The 22,734-nt window shown below is 58.8% G+C and overlaps 1 protein-coding gene across 6 annotated transcripts in view; it reads right to left on the bottom strand.

Moving 5' to 3' along the window:
• Nucleotides 1-22,734, bottom strand: part of SPTB (spectrin beta, erythrocytic) — a 108,403-nt gene that overhangs the window by 7,310 nt on the left and 78,359 nt on the right. For 4 of the 6 annotated variants that reach the window (XM_039537231.1, XM_039537230.1, XM_039537234.1 and 1 more), the window contains 9 exons: nt 22,064-22,268; nt 21,173-21,547; nt 19,468-19,712; nt 18,779-18,917; nt 18,133-18,217; nt 17,652-17,848; nt 17,058-17,167; nt 15,884-15,962; nt 2,008-2,270 (listed from right to left, as the gene is read on the bottom strand). In XM_039537231.1, the coding sequence (XP_039393165.1) occupies nt 2,008-2,270; nt 15,884-15,962; nt 17,058-17,167; nt 17,652-17,848; nt 18,133-18,217; nt 18,779-18,917; nt 19,468-19,712; nt 21,173-21,547; nt 22,064-22,268 (1,698 nt within the window). Of the gene's footprint in view, nt 1-2,007; nt 2,271-5,681; nt 5,757-15,883; nt 15,963-17,057; nt 17,168-17,651; nt 17,849-18,132; nt 18,218-18,778; nt 18,918-19,467; nt 19,713-21,172; nt 21,548-22,063; nt 22,269-22,734 lie in introns of those variants that run through there. The other 2 variants (XM_039537235.1, XM_039537236.1) reach the window with 2 other exon arrangements.

Raw genomic sequence — 22,734 nt, 5'->3', positions numbered from 1 at the left:
CAGGAGTGACAGGGTTAATACATTGGGTGGGGCTCTCTAGTCTGGTCCCTTCCAAGTGCCAGGGGTCTCGGGCAGTTGGGCTGAAATGGTTTCTTCATAGATTTCCCAGGCCAGAAGAGACCATTGTGGTCATCTCGTCTGACCTCCTGCGTAATACAGGCCAGAGAACGGCCCCAAAATAATTCCTAGAGCAGAGTTTGTAGAACAAACATCCCGTGATGGTAAATCCATGCCCCTGGGTAAATTGTTCCAATGGCTAATTACTCTCACTGCTAAAACTGTCCATCGTATTTCCCATGTGAATTAGTCTAGCTTCAACTTCCAGCCACTGGATCCCGTTAGGCCTTTCTCTGCTAGATTGAAGAGCCCATTATTAAATGTTTGTTCCCCACTTATAGTCTGTGATCAAGTCACCCCTTAACCTTCTCTTTGGTCAGCTAAATAGACTGAGCTCCTTGAGGCTGTCTCTCTAAGGCAGGTTCTGATCCTTTAATCATTCTCCTGGCTCTTCTCCGACCCTCTCCAATGTTGCTATGCCGTGGGGGAGAGTTGGCTCGCGGCAGTCTAAGGAACTGCACCCGCGCCTACCAGGGCTGTGTCTGACATCATCATCCAACACACAGAGTCAGCTATGGACTGTTGTGCCACCCAGAGGGGCCAGGGTTCATGGCGTCGCACCAGGCATCGGGCGGCGGTGGTAATTCTGTACTGAAGTGGAAGTCCTGGGGCCGTTTTCTTTAGTAAGCAGCAGCAGCTACGTTAGGACAGCAGCAGCCGTGAGCTAAGAAGCAGAAAGTCACATCGTCCCCTTCCATCTAAATTACACCAAAGCAGTGTAATATCAGGCTGTTAAGAAGGCTTCTGTCCTAATCGCACCCGCCATCACCAGCTAAAGAAACAGATTGTCAGATCTCTAAAGAAACCCTTGTTCGACACCTTCTGTCTGGCAAGAAACCACTTAGCAGCAGTTGTGGTTGTGAGATCGATAAGTCTCTTGTTTTGCCTTTGGGGTCCCCACTTCTCTGTTGTTTATCTGTAGGGTCTGTCTGGTTCTTCGATTGTTTCTGTCTGTTGCATAACTAATTTTGCAAGATTTAAATCAACTAAGGTGGTGGGGTCTGACTGGGTGAAGAATTGTTTCGTAATGGGCTGGGATCGGTGAAAAATACCGTTCTGTAGGACTTCCGTTTACAGTGACTGGGTGAGGTACAGCTGAGCAGGACTCACGTTTCACTCACTGCATAAACTGGGCTCCAAAGGGAAGTTCTTTGAAACCCAACTCCAGGACCCAGCCCAGGATCAGAGCTGCCAGACCCAACACCCTGCCAAGCATAATTGCACAGAAGCTGGAGTCCCTGGATGACCTGATCCTGAGTAGTCAGCAAGAAAAGTTCGTCTGCCTTATTGGAAGTGGTGAGCATTGTATGCTGAGCGTGAGGATTCTGTTTTGGTAATTGGTAATAAATAGAGGATAAGGATATTACTGTGTAAGGCTCTTTCACTGGTAAAAGGCCCTGCAAACCCACAGAAGAGTATGCCCTGAGCCCTAGGTGCCTTTCGCCTGGAGCCCTAAGAACTGGGTATGGGTTGGGTGCCTAAATCAACTGGGTTACGCCTTGCGCCCATGGAAGGATAAGGTGGGTGCCATAGAGTGTGCGGGTAAACAGATTTATAGAGTCGTGGTTGGTCGAAGTGTGGCTCAGGGGCCAGGCCGGCTCCTGGGCAGCGTGGCATGCAGCGGCCTTCTGAGGAGGGTGGCGGAGGAGCCTTCACCCATGGGTCCCACCCACAGAATCTGTATTTCCCTGCAGGCAGCCTCCATGCTGCTCCGAGAGACCCTCTGCTGGGGTCGCTCCCCAGCCCATTGTGCTTGCAAACTCTCCCCACCTGGTCTTGCTGGGGACCTGCCAATGCCTCTATGGGCTGGGCACAGCGGACCCCAGCCGAACCAGAGCCATTCCCTATGGGACACGTCCTGCAAGGCGAGTGCCTGCCATCCCCGTGCACCTGTTTGAAGCCTTCTTGTTAGGAGCCTCCAGGTCGTGTTTGCGGCCCAGGTAGCCCTCCATCTGGAGGCGGTGCGAGCGGTCCAGCTGCGCGGGCAGTGTAGCGGTCTCGTCGAGCTCACTCACAGGCGTCTGGAGGACTTTGAACAGCGGGTCCGTGGCGGAGGGCTCCTCGTCGTCCGCTTTCGTCTTCATCTCGGGCTGCTTGGCCTCAGTTGGCTCCGCCGGGGCCTGGGCTGGATCTGCTTTCTCCTCTTCCACCTGCTGTGATCACGGAGCACAGCGTGTTACCCGAGAGCAGAGTGGATCATGAATGCTTCTGGTCTGTCACGCCGCCCCTCGTCCGCTCTAGGAGAACTGACACTGCCAGCAGAGCGGGGAGAGGTTTTTGGGTAGGAAACCGCAGAGCCGGCCACACGGAAATGTTTCAGATTCGTGTCAGTGTCGTTGGCTTGGGGCAAAACCAAACGTCAGCCGAATTCCGGAAAATCGGAAAGGTTTCATATTGACCATTCTGAATGGAAACGTTTAGATTGTTTTTCTGTTCAGAAAGGACCTTGCCTTTCAGACGTCCCTGTCGTTTTAGTTTAAAAATTGTCAAATCCATCAAGATGAAAAATTGTATTTGACCCAAAACCATTGTTTTCCCTTTTCCACTTTGACAAAAATTTTGAGAAATGTCAGGTCAGCCCCAAACAAATGTTTTCTCTGATTTTTCAGAATTGTCAGTGAACCGAAAAATCCGCTATTCCCCCAGCTCTACCGCATGGGGGGAGCACAGGCTAGTGGTGAGAGCTCTCTTATTTCTATCCCGCCCACCGTCTTACTGTGGGAGCTCGGTCAGCTCTCTCCTGTGTGTGCTCTCATGCCCACCTATGTGGTCCAAGGCCCAATTTTGAAAGGGACTTGGGTGCCTAGGAGCTGAAACCCCATTGACTTTCAATGAGGCATTGGCTCCTAAGTGCACAGGTCCCCTTTGGAAAAGGAGAGGCCCCAGGCCTGCTTCCCTCCTGAGCAGAATGGAGCTCTCGCCCCAGAGGAGATGGGGGTTGGAAGTTGCGCGTGTGAATGAATGGAGGGGTGTAAGGCCTGTGGAAATGCATGGATGGACAGTGCTCGGAAACTTCCGAAGTATAATGCAGACTCTGCAGCATCAAGCCGAGATCTGTCCACTTGCCTCCTCTTTAAGGCACCACCCGGCTTAGTCCCACACTACCTCTCATCTCGCATATGCTATTGCGGATGTCAACTCCCTCCTCTGATTGGCCAGTGTAGCCTCCATCACCCGCTCGTTACATTTTCACAGATTCCTAGATTCCAAGGCCAGAAGGGCCCATTGTGATCCTCTCGTCTGACCTCCTGGCTAACACAGACCAGAGACCGGCCCCCGGATCGTTCCCAGAGCAGAGCTTTTAGAAAACCATCCAATCGTGATTTAAACATTGCCAGGGATGGAGACTCTACCGTGCCCTTGGGTAAATTGTTCCAATGGTTAATGACTCTCCCTGTTAAACATTTACACCTTATTTCCCAGCTGAATTTCTCTAGCTTCAACTTCCAGCCACTGGATCATGTTAGGCCTTTGTCTGCTAGACTGAAGAGCCCCTTATTAACTACTTGTTCCTAAGTGGATACTTAGGACAGTGATCAAGTCACTCCTTAACCTTCCCTTTGTGAAGTTAGATCGTTTGAGCTCCTTGAGTCAAACCAGGCAGCTTTTCTAATCCTATAATCCGGAGGTCCCCAAACGTTTGAGGGTCATGCCCCCCCGACCCCTGTCTGTGCCCCCGCCTCCCCGGGGCCGGGGTCAGGAGTGGGGCTGCGGCTCCTGGGGGGGTGGACATGGACGGGGTAAGGAGGCCGCGGCTGGTGCTGCAGCTGGGGGTGGGTATCGGTATGGGGCTGCGGCCAGGGGCCGAGGCTGGGGGCTGGAGCAGAGCTGCAGCTGGACTGCGCTGGGGCCCAGCAGCCAGGCCCATGACCAGGTGCAGCTTCACTCCTGGCCTCGGCCCTGGGCCGGGAATTGAGCTGTGGCCAGCGGCCAAGGCTGGGGGTTGGCGCGAGGCCAGGGACAGAGCCACGCTGAGGCTGGGGATAGGGCCAGGAGCGGGGCCGGGAGCCGGGGATGCGGCTGGGGGTGGAGCCGGAGTAGAGCCGAGGGTGGGGAGGGGCTGGCTGGGGGGGCTGGCTGTTCCTCCACGCCCCCTGCTTTCATCATTCTCACGGCTCTTCTCTGACCCCTCCAATTTATCAACATCCCGCTGGAATTGTGGGCACCAGAACTGGACACAGGATTCCAGCCGCGGTCGCACCAGAGCCACATCCGAAGTGAAACAACCTCCCTGCTCCCTGTTTGTGCATCCCAGGATGGCATTAGCCCTTCTGGCCGCAGCGTCACATTGGGAGCTCACGGTCAGCTGATTACGCACCACGACCCCTAGACCCGTTTCAGAGTCATTGCTCCCCAGGAGAGAGTCCCCCATCCCAGAGGTGTGGCCGACACTCTTTGTTCCTTGGAGCCGTACAGACAAACAAGCGCTTTGTCTCATGCTGCCCCTCCTGCTGGGAGGAGCTCTCTGTAACCAGCCGCAAAGCTACCCCCTTAGCCTCCTTCACAACCCTCCTTACAACTTCCCTTTGCAGCAATGCCGTGCAAAATAAAGGCGCCTTGACAATGGCCGGGCCAGTGTGGACCCAACGCAGTGACCAGCATTGTCTCACTGTTTCCTTGCGCTGCCCTGTCTGTCTCTCTCCAGCGCTTGTCTCTTGTCTTAGAATTTAGACCAGGGGTCGGCAACCTTTCAGAAGTGCTGTGCCGAGTCTTCATTTATTCACTCTCATTTAAGGTGTCGCGTGCCAGTCATACATTTTAACCTTTTTAGAAGGTCTTTCTAGAAGTCTATAATATATAACTAAGCTATTGTTGTATGTAAAGTAAATAAGGTTTTTAAAATGTTTAAGACGCTTCATTTAAAATTAAATTAAAATGCAGAGTCCCCCCCCCACGAACCGGTGGCCAGCCTGGAGACCAGCAGGCACAGCCAAGGGCATGGAGCCCCCAGCCCGTCCACCTACCCCTGGAGTGACTCCCGGGGTGTTACTTCACCCAGAGCTCCTCAGTGCCAGAGGGCTGGGATGTGCCAGCTTGTCGGGACCCCCGTTCGCATAACCGTGGCAAAGAGGCATTGCGCTTTCAGATTCAACCCTTCCCCAAGTACATCCACATGCTCCCTGCCCTCGGCAGGTAACAACCACCTGGCCAGCTCCAGTGTCAGAGCACAGCCCCAGGGACCCATGTAACCACAGCGAGAATAACCGCTTTGGTTCCCGTTGCCTACCCCTGGAGCTAGACAAGAACTTCCTCTGCTGCTGGCAATGAACACCCAATATCTGTTCACCTCCTCCCCGCCGCACGCAGCAATGGGTGCGAAGGAAATCGCAACAACGGGACTCGGGTGGTCACCAATGCAGAGCTGAACAAGAGCTCATGGAGGTGTGAACTCTGCCATTCATCTCAAGAAGGGGTTAACTCACATGCTCAGTGATGGTCTTTTAAGGACTTGTCCACAGGGGGCGTTGTAGGGATTTCAGTTCACACCTTGTCTTATCCTGGTGTGACTGCTGGAATGGACACGTATCCCGGTACAAGGGGGCTTATGGCCTCATAGTCTTCAGAGCCAGAAGGGACCATTAGGCCTTCCCATCTGACCTCCTGTGTAGCCCAGGCCATCGATTTCCACCCAGTGAGCCCTAGAACGTTGTTACATTTCAGAACTAGGCGGGACTGAGGTGCCAGCAATGCCCGAGGCCCCTGCAATGGCAAGGAATGGATTAGGCGATCCAGGCCCAACTGATCCCAGAGGTGACCTGTGTCTCATGCTGCAGAGGAGAACCCTCCAGCCCCCCACCGCCCCAAGATCCCTGCTGGTCTGACCTGGGGAAAATTCCTTTCTGGCCCCCAAGCACACGGGCAAGAACCAGGCAGCTAAGAAAGGACTCTCTGACATACCCCCCCCCTCCCTTGGCTGGGGTCCCATCTCCAGCTGTGGCCAATCCCGGGGGCTTCAGGCCAGTTGTGCATCACGGAAAAAACTCCCTCCTATCCTGATCCCTGGGAGGCTTTGGAAGCAGATTAAACTAAACTGTAAAGAGGCACTTTGATTACAGCCTAGCCTGCCCCCCCCCCCGCTGCCCCCCTTACAGCGGTGGGTGTGATTACACCGTTAAAACATTAACCCCTTCCTGCCTAGCCGCGTCACCACTGTAACTTCCCCACGACTAGCGGAGGGAGGGAGGGGGAGGAAGGAGTTGGTGTGTGCGCATGTGGGTGTGGGGCTGTGTCACACACTGACACAATTTGCCATGTGGGAAGGCTCATTTTGGGGCCACGCGTGGGTGGCAGTCAGGAGCTCCCCGCAGTTACTTCCCCTCCCTGCAACCAAAAAAGAGCCCAGCTAAGCCTGTTCCCTGCTCCCAAGGGGGCGCCAGGCCCTAGGAGGCCAGAGGTGCTCAGCTCAGGATGATGGACTTCACTGTAGGGTGAGCAGTGTCCCATTCTGGGTCTGCATGGGCAGAGCTTGGAAGAGCATCTCCGACCCCTTTCTGCGTCCCTTCTGGCCCCATGTGCTCGCTCTCTCTAAGCAGTGTTCTCTGACAGTCGGGGTGTGTGTGTGTGTGTGAGAGAGACGTTTTTCTTTCTGGTCACGAATTAATGCACTGAGCTGATCAGGCTCTCGGGCTATTAGCCATGGGGGCTACTTAACACGTTCAGGCCACGTTCACCACCGTGCCCAACGCCCCGTTAGCGACTTAAAGGAAGGGTCTGGATTACGCAAGCACCCGACACCTCCCACAGCACGGCTCCTTCAGCCGGGAAGAGGCCGGTGAGCCCTGTGCACCGTATTGCTGGTACAGCCCCAGGACATCACGGCTTTTTATTGCTGCCATTGCAAGGGGGTTGCCAGTGCAATCGATCCAGGGCCTTGCTAAGGAGACGTGTGAGTTTAACTCACTCTCCCAGTCATGCAGGGAACCTTGAATGAGGTTCCTATGTGGTGCAAGAAGACTGAGCCTCACAGAGACATCTCTAGAGCACCTGCTCTCTGCCGCAGGGCCTGGGCGAAGGGGGTGGGTGGGGCAAAAAAGGTGGGGTGTAAACACCCAGAAAACAGACCTTGGAGAGACTGGGTTAAGCTGCCAGACACAGTTTGGTCTGTGGGTCTGAAAGGAGGGCTTGTGTGTGACCCTCGCAGGAGGCAAATGCTGAGAGAGCGACAGCAGCTTTTTGGGCACAGGGCTGGTGTGTCTGGCTGGGGATTTTGACACAGGCACATGCTGGATGTTCCCACTGCTGTCCAGGGAAGCAGGCCTCTCTGTATATTCTTGTAAATAAACAGCTGACCCCCGCCCCCCGACTCTGGGCTGCCCAGTCCTTAGCCAAACCCTCCCCCCTACACACACCAGGCCCCCAGTCTCAGCTCTCTGTGCTGAAGGGCTGGCCTACAGAGCAACACGATCACCCCATGGCTGTGCATGGCACTTTGCAATTAGCTGTGACTGGCAACGCGTGCTCAGCTGGAGGGGCCCATTTGCAAACAGGCCAAAGTGGCTTAGAAGCCCAAGTTCCAGTGTCAAAAGTGCCGCCGGCAGGTTGGGTCTGTTTGCCAAGGGGATTTAGGTGCCTGGCACCGCAGCTGGGATGTTTTGGAAGTGCCTACGTGGGTTTGGTGCCTAATTCCCATTGAAAGTCCATGGAGTCTGGTGCCTGACTCACTTAGACACTGTTCTGAACCCACTAGGCGCCCATCTGCAGCTGTAGGCACCTGAATCCCTTTGTAAATATGCCCTTGGTGCCAGGGGCCTGAGTTTGGAAATGGGAATAACGCCCCCTGCTGCTGAACAGCTGCCCCAACGGTGCTGCATGTGCGGGATTGCTCTGGGTGTGGCCCTGGCCCCAGGCAGCCAGCCCTGCCCCTCACAGGAACAGGATTTGCTACATGGGATCAAGTCCCCCCTCCTGGCCCTGACAACAGCCCATACCTGACCCTTTAAAGAAAGGAGACTCCCCCCCTTCCCAGAATGCACCTTGCCCTTGGCAAACCCCTCTCACAATACACCTTGGCCAATGCACCCTAGGGCGTGGCGGTGCCGCCCTCCTTCCTGATCCTGGCGTGTGACGCACACGCGGCCATTGGGGGCGGGTCCTTGGCTGGCATCACTGCCAGTGTGGCTTGTGGCCCCTAGAAACAGCCGGCCCTGTCGCAGCTGGAGCCCTGGGCGCTCCTGAGGTGCTCGGGCTGGGCGTGTATTGGGGTTAAAGGAGCCCGCCTTTCATTTCACGGCATAGCCCTCATTTAGGGGCAGGGGAATGGGCCAGGGGCAGGGGAATGGGCCGCCCTCTCTGGTGTGTCGTGTGGGTGAGGCGGGCTGGGGGGATGCTGCCCGTTGCTGCCGGGGGGCTGCCCATCACACTGGAAATGCTGCCCAGTGGGGCCCAGTGGAGCAGCGGGGTTCTCCAGGGAGCTGGGAGTCCCGGGGAGAAGGTATGAAGCGGCGAGGGAGGTGGGAGGACGCTCGGCAGCCGCACCACACTTACTGGAAAGCACACCTGGCACCCGGCGCTTTGCCACATTGGGATGCGCCTCCTGCTCAGAGGGGATACGTGGAAACCCGCTACCCGTCACACAGCTCAACAGCCACAGCTCGACGCCTGACCAGCGACGTGGCAGGAGGCGGCCTGGGGGGTCGGGACCGGTTGGGGAACCCTCCACGTGGGGCTGAACCCAGCCAGGGTGGTACCCATCCGATGTTGCTGCCAACTGATGGCTCCTTGGCAGTCAGTAAGAAAGGATGCGGCGGGGGGGTCTCGGTTCTGTGGCAGCTGGACAGGGTCTCAGGGGCTGCTGACCCAGCAGAGTGAGGCAGGGGGTGCGGGAGCACTGGGGAACGAATCCCCCCTCACTGGGAGCTTTGCCCCCTTGTGCCGGGCCGGAGGCCACAGCAAAGCGCTCGGTCTGCCGGGGAGGGCGATCTGGCACCTTTCCCCAGCACTGAACGAATTTAAAACCCAGCGGCCAGCAGGGCGGGGATGGCAGATCTCTGTTCTGACAAGCTGAGCCCAAGTGCCAAAGTCACTTTGGAAAACGCACTTTAGGGGCTTTGAAAAATCATCCCCCACAGCTCTCAGGAGGGTTAACGCTTCACAGAGGCGAGATAAACAGGGCCGGCCCGGTGCTAAGCCCAGGTGGGACCTCTGCCCCAGGAAGCAAGTCAGCTGTGATTGATTTTTATTTATGCAAATAGAGGACAAAGGGTTTCCCCTGGGCGCTAGGCACCATCTGCAAGTGACACTAGGAACAACCTCACAGCTGGGGGCAGGTAGTGTGGGGAGACTCGCCCCCCCTGGGCCGCCTGCCAATAGGCCAGGCTCTCTAGCGCGTGCATCTTCCCGGGCCGACGTGAGCTTTCCCCAATATGGCTGCTCTGTAAAATGATGCCATTGGAGTGTGTCTGAGTCACCTACACCGGCCATGGCCCTGGGCTGGTGGGAAAAATATTTCCTTGGCATTTTTCCAAAGGGCCCAGGCTGGAATTTAGGGCTCCGAGCTGCTGGCTGATTAGCTTGTAGCTTGTATGAGAAGAAACTGACTCCACCATGGGGCTAAGGGTGAGAACCGATCAGCTGCGTAGAACGGAGCAAACTTTCCAGCAGGACGGGACCCGCCCAGCGGGCTCCACTGCACGGGCCGTAGCAAGGCAGGCCCTGTGTGGTTCCCCAGCCCCTGTAACGTCGGCGAGGTGTCCGGGGCCATAGTCCACCCTGGTGTAGCAAGGGGAACTCCGCCTCCTGCTGGCATTGCTGCTGCCCATCGCGCCGGGTGGGGCGGGACAGCAATGGGGCCACCCACCATCGCAGAACACCGCCGGCTGGTGGTGGGGGCACTTGGGGTTGCCCAGGCCTGCCGGGAAAAGGGCCGGCTACCTGTTGAACAGGCCTATGAGGTGCTCAGGAGGACCCCACATTCCTAGCCAGGGCACTTAGGGGGGCGCCCCCCCAGGGCTTACCACGGCTGGGGGTGGAGGGTGGCCACCTGCCTAGGCCCTGGCCCAGCTGCAGCTCAGCGAATGCGCCCAGGCCGGAGTTGGGGTATGGGGGAAGTTGTACCGATGGGCCCGAGGGACAGGGTGGGGAGGGGTTTTACACCCACAGGGTGTTGTGGGGGGGGTGTGTGTGTTGCAAGCTGCAGATCCCACTGCATAGACCAGGCCGCAGGGGTTCCCAGACCGGGCATGTGAACGGGTGTCGAGGGGGTGCTGTCACCCTGACATAAGGCTAAATGCGGGGGGCACTTTGGGGAGTCTGTCTGCACAGCTGCTGAACGCTGGCCGACATGGTGAAGTGGTTTCTGTGACACAACTGCTGTGTCGTGGGCTCCACCACCCGAGTGGGGAAACTGAGGCAGGGAACCCCAGTTCTGGGGCTGGGTTATTGTTTTAGGTGAGAGCTGGGCATTTCTTGCACTGCTAAGTGCTGGGCGACGGCGGCTTAGAGACCTGTGTGCAGCGTGTGGGTGTATGTGCGTTAGTCACACCTAGCGCGTGCCCTGGAGCGGTCGCCTGGGCTCCCAGACGGCCCACGCGGCTGCAGGGCTGGGCGAGGGTGTGGTCAAGCGATGAGGAAGCTGAGGGTCAGCACTGGGCCCGGGGGGGGCTGGGTAGTTGGATGGTGACGTTGCCCCTCTCAGGAGCGGGCACCAGGCAGCGTATCTGTGCCCTGAGCGTCTGGGACCCTGGCCGTGCGCGCCCCATGGGGCTCTGGCCTACGGCTGCTGGCCGCGTGGGCTCTTTGGGGGTGCAGGAGCCGGGCTGAGCCACCGGGCTTCTGCTGGCGTCAGTGGGAGGAGGCCGCTGGCAGAACATTCGCAGTCCGTTTGCGGGGAGGTGCGGTTTGCGTTTGGCTCTGAACTCACGAGCCCTAGAGGGGACCCTGCCAAGCCCCCCTGCTTTGGAAGGCACCTCCTGGGGCCAGGCAAGGCGATGGGGCTCCGATGTGGGCGACTGTGGGCTGAGCAGGTCTTTGCAGGGACACCCTTCTGGCTCGTAGCTGTGGCTGGGCCTGCAGTGCAATGGGGCAGCACCGAGCGGGGATCAGGGCTCCATCGCCCCACGGCTGCTCTGTGACCTGATGGCTTGTTCTCCAGACTCACAGAAGAAAGAAAAGGCCCCTAGCACTCAGTGCAGTGAAGAACATTTCCAAAACAGAACCCAATGTGACCAATGGCGGGGGGAGGTATAGCTCAGTGGTCTGAGCATTGCCCTGCTAAGCCCAGGGTTGTGAGTTCAATCCTTGAGGGGGCCATTTAAGGAACTGGGGTAAAAGTCTGTCTGGGGATTGGCCCTGCTTTGAGCAGGGGGTTGGACTAAATGACCTCCTGACATCCCTTCCAACCCTGATCTTCTATGATGCAGTGACGCTGCCTGAGTCTGCAGAAAGCCTGAGCCCATCACTCCCAGGGGGGAGCTGCCCTGGGCGTGACTGACACAGTATTAGCTCAAAGGACCCATGATGCTCATGGGATGCCTTGCTCCAGGGCTGGGGGAGGGTAGGAGCAACTTTCCTCAGGGGGGCCCTGCTCCAAGGTGTGGGGGGGGCCCCATGCAGGACACCAGGCTCTGGGAGAAGCTATGGCAGATGGAGAGGCTCTAGCCTCCCCTGCAGCCAGCACTAGCTCAGAAGGGCCAGGAGCATGACATAAGGCCTGCATGACAGCAGAAAGCGCACGGGAGGCCTTAATTCCCAGGAGAGCGAGTGTGCCCCGGACCTGACGCAGGGGCAACGTCTCAGGGCAGGGCAGCAGTCGGGAGCTGGCAGAGCTGGGCAAGGGGGGGGCAAGGGGGGGAGAGATTTTAGCAGGGCTGGAGTGGAAGCACGCAGGGAACTGGGGGCGAAGTGGTGCAGAGGAAGAGACCAGCAGAAGAGGGAGCTGGAGCTGGGTTGGAGTCTACTCCAATCACTCAAAGAAACGCCCTCTGCAAGCAGAGTAGCTGGAGGAAAGGAGGGGGACCGGGGAGTCCCCGAGGTGCAGCAAGGTGCCCCCGAGAAAGGGGTTAGCTGAGGGCAGCGCTGGAGAGAAGATGACCAAGGAGGAGAAGGCAGGTAGACAAGGAGAGCTAAGAATTGGCCGTGGTGCAAGAGGAGGAAGATGGTGCAGTGAGAGGAAGAGCAGGCTGATAGGCAGGAGCAGCGTGAGCTGGGGCTGGAGGCGGCGCCAAGGCCAAGCAGCACAAAGAGCCTTGGGCAGCCGATCCAAAGGCTGCTGAGCGTCTGATGAGCCGCCCGTGTCTCCCACCGACCCCGGGGCGTGCACTGGGGAGCGCCCCTTCGGGGGTCTCTGCGGGGCCTGCCTCGGATGGGGCGTCCATCTTCCAAAGAAAATAACGGCGAGAGGTTAGAATTCCTGCAGGGGAACGAGCCGGAGTCCAAGCCCACTGCGTGGGGTGTTGGGAGACAAATTACCCCGCGTTCCTCGCCTCTGCTTCGCTGGTGCTGCCGCGGAGTTGAGAGGTTTGCTGCGTCTCTGGAACCTGCCGGTCCAACGGCTTGTTGTGCTAGGAGAGCTGGTAGGAACACCCAGCCGAACGCTGCCGGGCCCGGGAGGTCGCTAACAGGTGTCAGGGAAATGACCCAATGTGCAGTGACCCAATGTGCCTCAGCTCCGGCGTCACAGCTCCGGGCACCAGGAGTCACAGCTCCAGCAGGGCTGGGCAGCCCGGAAGCCTGAGCCCCGGCGGTGCTGGGAACGGTGGGCTGGTGTGTCATGGATTCTCCTGGAGCTCTGCCTGGAGAGAGGAGGGCAGCAGAGTATCTCCCCTCCGCCTGCGTGTGGTGCTGGGGGTGTCCTAGGCACACGGGTCAGATCCTCCACTGGTGTAGCTGGGCAGAGCATCCCACGACGCCAGGGGTGCTACGGACAATTGGCACCACGGGCTGCCCCATGGAGACGCGGCCCGAGCAGCTAAGGCACAGCCAACGGCCAGCGCACAAGGAGGGGGCAGGACCTGACCAGGATGTTGGGAGGCAGCTCCAGGAGCCCTGCAAGCCCCAACTGCCCAGTCCAGGATCCATCGAGGTAGCTCTCAGGCCTCCCGGCGGTGGATGGGTTTAGCTGCTCACCCTCTGTGCGAGGCAGGGAATGTTACCCCCAATGACAGCATAAGTCAACCCCCTGTCCACACTGGGAGGAGGTCTGGCCTGAACCAGGGCTGAAGCCTCCTGTGAAGGTGGCAGTGCAGACCTATACACTGAGGAGGCCACAGCCCAGCCGCCCGGAGCAGGATTCCCAGGGCGTGAGCGGGAGCAGGGGGCCCTTCCCTTGGGTGCTGGTGGGGAACCTAAAACGCCTCTGCTGAGAGCAATTTTCCATGCGGGGCTAAGGAGCGTCTCTGCTATTTGGAGGGAGGCCCAGCACAGGCCTTCTCCAGAGTGCCCCAGATCCTCAGCACAGGGGGAAGAACCGGGGCTTCTCACAGCTACAGAGCCCCGGCTTCCCACACAGGCTCTCGTGGGGGGCCCAGCTAGCGTGTGCGCGGGTGAACGGCTCCCCCAGTGCGGGGGTGCGATGAGGGAGGCCAGGGGCACTTGCTATGGGGTGGGTCCTGCTGTGACCAAGCTGCACACGGGCGTAGAGCAGATAGGAGGTCAGACTAGATGAGCACAGTTAGTCTCTGCACGTCCATAGGGAACCAAGGGCCACACGAGGCTCCCCCCTCCCTCACCGTCCCAGCCCCGGTTGTGTCCACGTCCTCCTTACGTTTCACGCACCTGCCCAGCTCCTCCTGCTGCCCCGGGGGCACTGGGGTGTGAGCCAGGCAGCTTGGAAATGGGGGTGGCTGGTGTCCAGACTGCCCAGCTCCTCCAGATGGGAAGAGCTGGCCTGGCAAACCCCCTAGCAGAGACCCAGTTCAAAAGGGTTTGGGCCGGTTCCCTGAGCAAAGGACGTGCAGCGGCAGCAGACTCTTACGCCCATATAACTGCCCATGCGCCGGGGCCTTAGCCAGGAGCGACACGTCACCAAGAAATCACCCCTTGTAACTGACATTCCTGCGGCCAGGTCTACACCAAAACGGCAGGTGGAGCCAGCGATGTCGCTCGGGGCGGGTGTGAAAAATCCGCCCCCCTGCGCAACGTCGTTACACCATCAACCTCACGCCCGCCTCTCAATTAGCTCCAGCAACCGGCGAGCCCCTCCTGTCGCTGTAGCAAGTGTCCGCACTGACGTGCGTTTCTAGTGGAGACAGGGCCTAAGACAGCAAATCAGCTTCTAGGGAACCGCCGGCGGCTTTGTAATGAGCTGCCCGTGACCCCGCAGGGAGCCGGGAGTGGAACCCAGGAGACCTGAGTCGTAGGCCCCTCCGCTAGGATGTTAGTCTCGGTGTTCCTGTAGCTTTAACCTCTTCGCTTGTCCTGGCCAGTTTCAAGGTGACTAGACATTGAGCTGAGCATGGGGGCCGGCCTCCTCCCTCCCTGGGGTTCCCCCGGCGTATGTCCCGAGAGCAAGCAGCACCCACGCAGCCTGCATTCGCCAGGCGACACAAGGCCGGCAATCCCAGTCTTGTCGGCCTGGCTGGGTGGAACAGTGCAAGCAGCTGTCACTGCGCCGCCTTTCCCCGCTCTGCAGACCCGCCCTTCCGCCCCCTGGAACGGATGGAGTTTGGCTGACAAGGCATTTTCCAAGGGGGCGCTGCTTCTCCGCACATGCCGGCAGTGCAGGGAGTGAGAGGCCTCCCAGTGCACCCTTCCAGACCAGCTTATGCATTCAGCCCTCCTCCGGGGGCTTACAGGGTGGAGGAAGGCAGGACAGGAGCTCATGGCTGCATTCCACTGACATTTAACCTGCAGGGGATTAACCCTTAGGACAGGCTACCCAGGGAAGGGGGGATTGAAGCCATCGAGAGATGGCGAATCCAGACCGAGGCCTTTCTGGAAGATCTGCTTTGGCCAAACACAAGCGATTGGGCTCAATACAGGGGTAACGGAGCGGAATTCTCTGGCCTGGGCTACACAGGAGGTCAGGAGGGATGATCCAATGGCCCTGCCTGCCCTTAACGTCTCTGGAGCTAAGGCTCTGTCTACATTGCAGAAAAAGACCCATGACAAAGAGTCTCGGAGCCTGGGTCTGCTGACTCGGGCTCATGCGACTGGGCTTGGCCTGGAGCCCTCTCCAGTGAGGGGTCGGGTCTCAGAGCCCGGGCTCCAGCCTGAGCCCAAACTTCTAGGCTGATATTTTCAGCCTCACAGCGCGAACCCAGCAAGGCTGTGTCAGCTGACCCCGGTTCTGAGACTTCCAGCCGCACGCAGCAACCTCCGCTCGAGCAGGGCAACGGTGGGCAAGCGAACCCTTCCCCCAACCAAATGGGTGACAGATGTATCAGATGGGACAGATCCACCCCGCGACGAGTGAACCTGGCAAACTACACCCCTTGCTCGTTGGGGAAATTCCTGCTGGGTTAAAAAAATAGCATTTTCTGGGGGTGGAAAATAAGAATGTGTGAACGTGTGGATATTTTTGGGGTGAACAGTAAATTATTTGTAACGTGAACATTTATTAAACTAATTCAAGAAACAACGGACGGATGCGTGGTACAAAAACCTTTCCACCTGCTTCATTGATAGCAGAGGAGGGAAGAACTTGGGGGATGAACGAACACAAAGCAAATAAGAAAACAGGAGGCTTTTGTCGGGGGGAAACATTGGCACATTGTTAACAGGCTTTGGCAGAAAGGAAACAATTTGCAAAGAGCTTTATAAAAAATCCCGGGGAATTATGCAGCTGGGGGGGGTGGGTCCAGGAAGGAGAAAACTAAAATTGGTAACTGACCAGTGATGAGTCTCCCGTAGCAGGTTCAGAGAGGTCCTGTGAAATTACCCCCGTTTTCTTCTCTTCTTCTTCCTGAGACCTACGGCAAATAACACTCCCTTTAAAAAAAGGGAATTTGGGCATTTTCTTTCGTGTAAGAGGCCCGTAATTTGCTGTGGAAAGGGTTGGCCCAGAATCCCCAACATTATTCTGAATCGGATGCTTTTGAGACTGGGCGTTTCTCGAGTGAAGTGAGTCGCAAATGGCTGTTCCGGATCTGAGCTCTTCAGCTCTCTCCTGGGGCCTGTAGCTTTACAAACAATGGCACCAAGCAGCATAGCCAGCGTGGCCAAGGAATCTCTTCTGCCTTTGATGCTGCCCAGAGACCTGAGCCAGCAGGCTACAATTACCCGGGCTGGGTTTTAGTGAGGGCTTTGGGGCTGCAAACCCCCGGTGCTGCCCCCCTTCCACGCCCCTGACCCCCAGAACCATCCCTCCCCGCCTCCCGCACTGCCCCCCTTCCACGCCCCTGACCCTGCCACTGCCCTCTTCCATGCCCCTGACCCCAGGCACCACTACCTGCCCCCCAGCACCAACCCTCTCTTCTGTCCCCCCGGAGCCACCTCTCTTCCACGCCCCTGGCCCCTGGCACTGCCCCCTTCCACGCCCCTGACTACTCCCCCTGGCTCCCAGTGCCACCACCTAAAGCTGACCCCTTCCTCCCCACCCCTGATGCCACCCCTCTTCCACCCCAGACTCCTGACACTGCCCCCCTGCCCCCCTTTCCTCCCTCCGGACCCTGGTGCCGACTCCCAGGTGACCTGATAGCAAGTGTGAAGCCAGGGCCCCGCTCTCACCACCCAACCCCCCAGCGCCGATCCTTCCACCCCAAATTCCAACACTGGCTCCCTTCAACCCTCCAGACACCAACACTGGCGCCCCCTTCTCCGCCCAAACCCCACACTGACCCTCTTTCTCCGCCCTGTCCCCAAGGAGCCGACCAACAAACCAACCCCAAGGCATGCTAGGATCCCCTGCTGGCAGCTGGCTACTAACTCTCTAGCCCATCCTCCTTAGTCTGGGATACCCCCAGGACCTGGTGAGACTCCCGCTGCCTCCTCGGGTGCAGAATCACCCCCCGAAGGCCCGAAGGGAAGGTGGCAGGTGCAGCGAAACGGGCAAGCTTGACACTTACTCCAGTGCTTCCAAAGCCCCGGGGTCAAAGTCGTATTGGGGGTCGACGGTCCAGGTGGCTTTGTGCTGCGTGGACTCCTCTTGGAGCTTCCGCTTCCCTAGCAACTCCAGCTGGAAACGGATTTGGGGGAAGGGGGTGGGGGGTTATTTAAAGGCTGCAGCTTTGCAAATGGCAGAAGGTCCAAGTGCTTGGCAGGGAGCTGTGGGCGAAGGGTGGGAATGCCGGGAAGGGAGAGCAGGGAGCTAGGGGGAGGCTGGATGCAGCGCTACCACTAGTGTCATGATGGCGTCTGGGGGAGATTCCCCCTCAGTGAGACCCGCCAGGCAGGGGGGTGGTCTCTGGAGGGAAGTGGGGGAAGCCCTGTTCTTGGGATCACTAATAACCGGCGTGGCTAAAGCACCCGGGAATATGCCCAGCTTTGCCCCAGCCGGGCAAGGGATCCGCCCTGCCGTCCCTGTGCAGCTTCTGCTTGCGGTCTGCCCCCCTTCTAGTGGCAGCTCATGGGAGCCTGCTCCTGGAATCCAAGCTGCTGAGGTTCCCCGGTTCGATCCCCGTTGCCGACGCCCCGCTCACCCAGGCCCAGGATGTGCTCACCGTGGTCAGCCGCTGCAGTGCGGCGAAGCGCTCCTCCCATGTGGTGGTGGATTTCTCAAAGGCATTGTGCCTTTTCAGCAGCTTCTCGACGCTGTCCACGGTCTGTCCATAGTCACCGCTGGCCAGGTACGGCTCCTTGGCGATCAGCCAGGCCTCAGCCACCGAGGCGTCCCTGGAGAACTGGCACACTTCCAGCACTGCCGCGGAGAGAGCAGAGGGGTGCGTTGCAGGGGGCAGCAGGGCCAGTCTCTGCGCTGGGGCTGGCTGGATCCCCCAGCCAATGCTTCTCCCCACCCCCTTCTCCCGGGATCTGCCTATAAATGATTTGTTGCTGCAGCCGACAGGCCGGATTTTCCAGAGCTCCCATTTCACAGAGCTCAGTGTGCTGGAGCCAGGCGGGTGCTAAGCACCTGGAGGTCTGGGTGAAGTCCTGGTGCCCACCGACCCTGCCCCACCACCGACATGCCCATGTGGCACTCACACAGGCGGAGCCAGTCCCAGCGTCTGTCCCACGTCTCCAGCATCTCACGCCTCTTCTCCGTCAGCTGTAGCAGCTTCTCCTTGATCTGGAAGGGGAGAGAGGAGAGAAATAACCACAGCGTTTTCCACTCCCGGCTCCGGCGGGTGTCTCTGTAACTGGCTGCACAGATCTGCCTCGTGCTGCTCCCGAGGGCCCTCAGGCGGGAAACCTCCATCGGATGTTGCTTTACACGGAGCACCCAGGACACGCTGGGCACTTCGCAGGCTCTGAACGAGGGATGACACCTCCGCCGCGGGGTCGGGAAATGGCGGGAGGGGCTCACCATGGAAAGTTTTGATGGAAAGAAAAAAAATTCATTTTTAATGTACATTTTCCATGGAAAATGTTGCGGTTTTGATGAAAAAAACGCACCCGGAAAACCAAAATATTTCCATTCAGCAATGCTGCCGCGGTGCCCCATGGGAGTTGTAGTTTGGGTGCGCCATGCTCCCATTGTCCGTGGTGGGCTGGGCTCACCAGCCAGACTACCCCTCCCATGAGGGATCACAGTGGGAAATGCGGGCGCAGTGCACCCTGGGAGATGTAGTCGGGCTAGGCTGCCCTGCCTATAGAGGCAAATGAGAGCGTGAGGCACCGTGCTCCTCACCTCGGCGCTTGCTTGGTGTCTGCGCTGCAGCAGCTTCTTCCCCAGATCGACGCAGCTGGTGAAGCTCCTCTGCCTGGTTTCAATCTCAGACTTGATCCCCTGGTGGTATTTCATCAGCAACTCCACGGACGAGACATCTCTGCATAGGGTTTGGATCGGGACAGTTCCCTTTTTTTAAGCCCTGTCCCGGCCGGCCTGACTTTTTTTGGCAAGAGTGGGCAGTTGGCAACAGCAAACGGGACAAATGACCACTTTTGCCAAAAAAAAAAGAAAAAGTGGGGTACGGTGGAACATGTGGGGGAGCGAGGGGTGACGCCAGCCCCACACAGGGGGGAGGCAGGGCTCGGTCAGGGGGCAGGCAGGGCTCAGGTGAGCAGTGACGCCAGCCCTGCGTGGGGGGAGTGGTGGGAGAGGCCAGGCTCGGGCGAGCGGCACGGGCCAGCCCTGTGTGGGGAGGTGGGTTCGAGTGAGCGGCACGGGCCAGCCCCACGCACAGGGAGGAAGGGCTCAGGCTAGCCCCACATGGGAAATAGGGTCACCCAGTCTCTACAGAATGGGAGACTTGCCAAGTTCAGGGCTGCTTCTCGGCCTCTGATGAGTGTCAGGTGAGGATTTAAAAGCCGGGAACAGAGACGCCCCTGGGGCATGTCGGACCCTGTGTGGGCCATTCCCCCTCAATGGCGATTTACCTGGGCTTCTCCTGGGTTTCGATCTGCCGGGTGATGCTCTCCATCCAAGACAGGAGGTCCCGGACCATGCTGAAGAAGCGGAATTTCTCGGCTGTGTCCACCAGCTGTGCCCGCCGCCCGCTGCTGGCATCCAGCAGGGCCTTCCAGGCCCTCACCACCTCCTGCTCTTGCCTCTGGATCACGTCGGCTTTTTCCCCGGCATAGGCTGTCTGCAGCCGCGCTGCTACTTCCCGGAACTGCTGGACCTGCCGGAGAGAGCACAGGGAAACGTGGCCAAGGGGGCGAAAGCCACGACTCCTGGGCCCCAGCTGCCTGTAGTTCTAGACTGGGGAGTCCCATCACAATTCCCGTCTGTCAGACAGGGCAGATCCCACAGAGAGAGGGAAGTGGTAAATAACAACAAGGACAGGTCACTTGGTAAGCTGGGCACACGCAAACAACATGTATTTTAATATGGCCAAATGCAAGGTTCTATATCTAGGAACAAGGAATGCAGCCCCCAGCCACAGAACCGGGAAAGCAGGGCCTCTGAAAGGGACGTGGGCATCACACTGGACAAGCAACTCAGCGTGAGCTGCCAGGGTGATGCTGTAGCTGGGAGGATGAACGTGAGAATACTGAGTAGGACCAGGCAGGTGGTGGTGGCTCTATGTATGGCATTAGTGGCACCGTTCCTGGAGATGGTACCCACCCTGCTCCATGGATGTTGAAAACCAGGGAAGGGCTCAGAAAAGAGCTCCGGGGCGATGGGAGGTCTGGGAACCGGCCGTGCGGCAGGAGACCAAGGGGGCTCAGGCTGGTTAGTTTATCCAAGAGAAGGCTGAGAGCTGCCTCGATCCTGCTCTATCGGGCTGGGCAGGAGATTTCTGCTAGCACGGGGCTCTGTAATCTAGTCCAGCGGTTCTCAAACTTCACTGCACCGCGACCCCCCTTCTGACAACAAAAATTACTACACGGCCCCAGGGAAGGGGACCGAAGCCTGAGCCCGCCCGAGCCCCGTCGCCCCCAGCGGGGGTGGAGCCCAAGGGCTTCAACCCCGTGTGGGGGGGACCTGTAACCTGAGCCCCCCACCCAGGGCTGCAAGTCTAACACCAGCCCTGGTGACCCCATTAAAACAGGGTCGCGACCCACTTGAAGTTTGAGAACTGCTGATCTGACGCCATCCAAGCGAGAGCCAGCGGCTGGGAGCTGAAGTCAGCAACATTCCAGTTTGAAATGAGATGCAGATGTTTAGCAGGGACCAGATCGCCCAGGGCCGGCCGGGCGGGTTCTCCGACCCTGGTCTGGCATCTATAAATCCAGGCTGGATCGTCCCTCTCAAAGCTCTGCTCCAGCTCAGCCCGGGTGCTCTGGGCTGGTCGCAGGGGTCCCTGGGGGAGGCTCTCTGGCTAGTTTACAGGAGCTCACAGTGGGCTCGTCTGGCCCTGTCATCCATGCATCACCTACGAGCCACGTTCCACGCCTGATGGCCTACACGTGGAAGCGGAGCATGGCCTAGCGAATCCCGAGCAGGGCAGACACGGCCCCTCATTTCCCCCAGCTAATCAGAGCCCAGGGAAAACGCTCCCCAGCGAGCCCGGGCGCTGCTGTGACGGGAGCGGCTGGCAATCAGGCAGCCCAAGGGCATTGCCGGCAGGGGCTCTATCGTGGCAGAGAGGAGTCTGATCCCAGACCCCCGGAGCTCTAGGAGCTGGGGGAGCTGTACCTGCCCCTCCAGCAGGCGGATGTCACGCTCAAAGGCCGTGTGCATGCGGTGGAAGGACTCGGCGGTGTGGGCGTCCTGGCCCAGCTCCGCGGGCAGCTCCCGCTGCTTCTCCTGGATGAGCCCCAGGATCTCGGTGCCATCGCAGAAGTACTTGTGCAGCTCGTAGGATGTGGCCAGCAGCTGCATGCGCGTGTCAATGAGCTCCAGCAGGTCGGCCCAGCTCTCGTTCAGCCCGTCCTTCCACTCGGCCATGGTGGCGGCCTCCGAGTGGCCAGCGTCGATCAGCTGCTCGATGACCAGGTTCACGTTGTCCACGCGCTCCTGCCCCACGCTGCCCGTCTCCCGCGCAAAGTCCCGGAACTTCTCCCGCAGCAGCTGGCGGAGAAACAGTCCTCACCAGGGGCGCTCTCCTCCCAGTGGCAGATTAGCCACTGAGCAACGGGGCCGTGGCTAACGGCCTCCCCGAACCCTGATCCACTCCAGCCCCCCGCCCTGACCCCATTTCCCCGGTAGGAGCACCGGGATGTGGGTGGTGGGGCCCCCTCTTGCTCTGGCCCAGGGCCCCACAGAACAGTAATCCACCTCTGTCTCCTCCATACCCCGTCACACCCACCACACCATGGGCATACTCCTCTGTACACCTCCCCACCCCGTCCTCGGTGTGTGCTCTGTACATCCCCCCCCTTGCCCTGGGAGCGTTCCTCCTCCCTCTGCCCCATGGCCAGGCTGCCCTACCGCCCTCTTTCCAGAAAGATCCCCCACCCCGCCGGGCTACAGAAAGCTCCCGCCTCACGATGCAGACACCAGGCAGGCGTCCCAGGCCGGGGCAGCCGTGCATTCGGCGCGGCGCCGTGTCCCAAGCCGTGCCCTCTGCCCGGCACGCTAACTCACAGTGACATGGTCGTAGTCCTGCCCCATCTCCTGGGAGGAGGCGGCCGTGTCGCGCTCCGCGATCCACTGCTCCAGGTCGTCCACCTCCCGCTTCAGCTGGAACAGGTGGTACATGTTCTCCAGCCTGTGCCGGCGCTCCTCCGCCAGGTCCTTCAGCCCCGCATACTGCTTATCCACCCGCCCCTGCAGCCGGATGATCTGCTCCCTGGGAGGTACAGACAACAGGCAGGTCAGGGGCCATGGCGCTGGGAGCCCCGTGGTTCGGAAGACGTTGGCGTTCCCATTCGGAACCAAACCAAGGGTCCAAATTTCCCACAACAGAAAATGTTAAAATAAAAAGTGCTTGGGGGAAACTGAACTGTCCCAATTTCAACCTTTAGAAACAACGTCTTTTATACGATAACTTACAATACAATCCCAGATAAACCGAGGGCTCGGGATGGCCCAGGCTGATGGAACATCCCGGTTTGATCCTCATTCTTTTTCAAAAGGAAATGTCATCGAAATCCACACATGCACAGAGAACATTTCAGCACTGTCCACACCAGTGCCTCTCAACCTTTCCAGGCGACTGTACCCCTTTCAGCAGTCTGATTTGTCTTGTGTACCCCCAAGTTTCACCTCACTTAGAAGCTACTTGCTTGCAAAACCAGACATAAAAATAAAAAAGT

Source organism: Mauremys reevesii, linkage group 4 (assembly GCF_016161935.1).
Source record: "Mauremys reevesii isolate NIE-2019 linkage group 4, ASM1616193v1, whole genome shotgun sequence".
NCBI classification, from domain to species: domain Eukaryota; kingdom Metazoa; phylum Chordata; order Testudines; family Geoemydidae; genus Mauremys; species Mauremys reevesii.
Note: the sequence above shows the minus strand (reverse complement) of the source record. Positions and strands in the feature narration are given on the sequence as shown.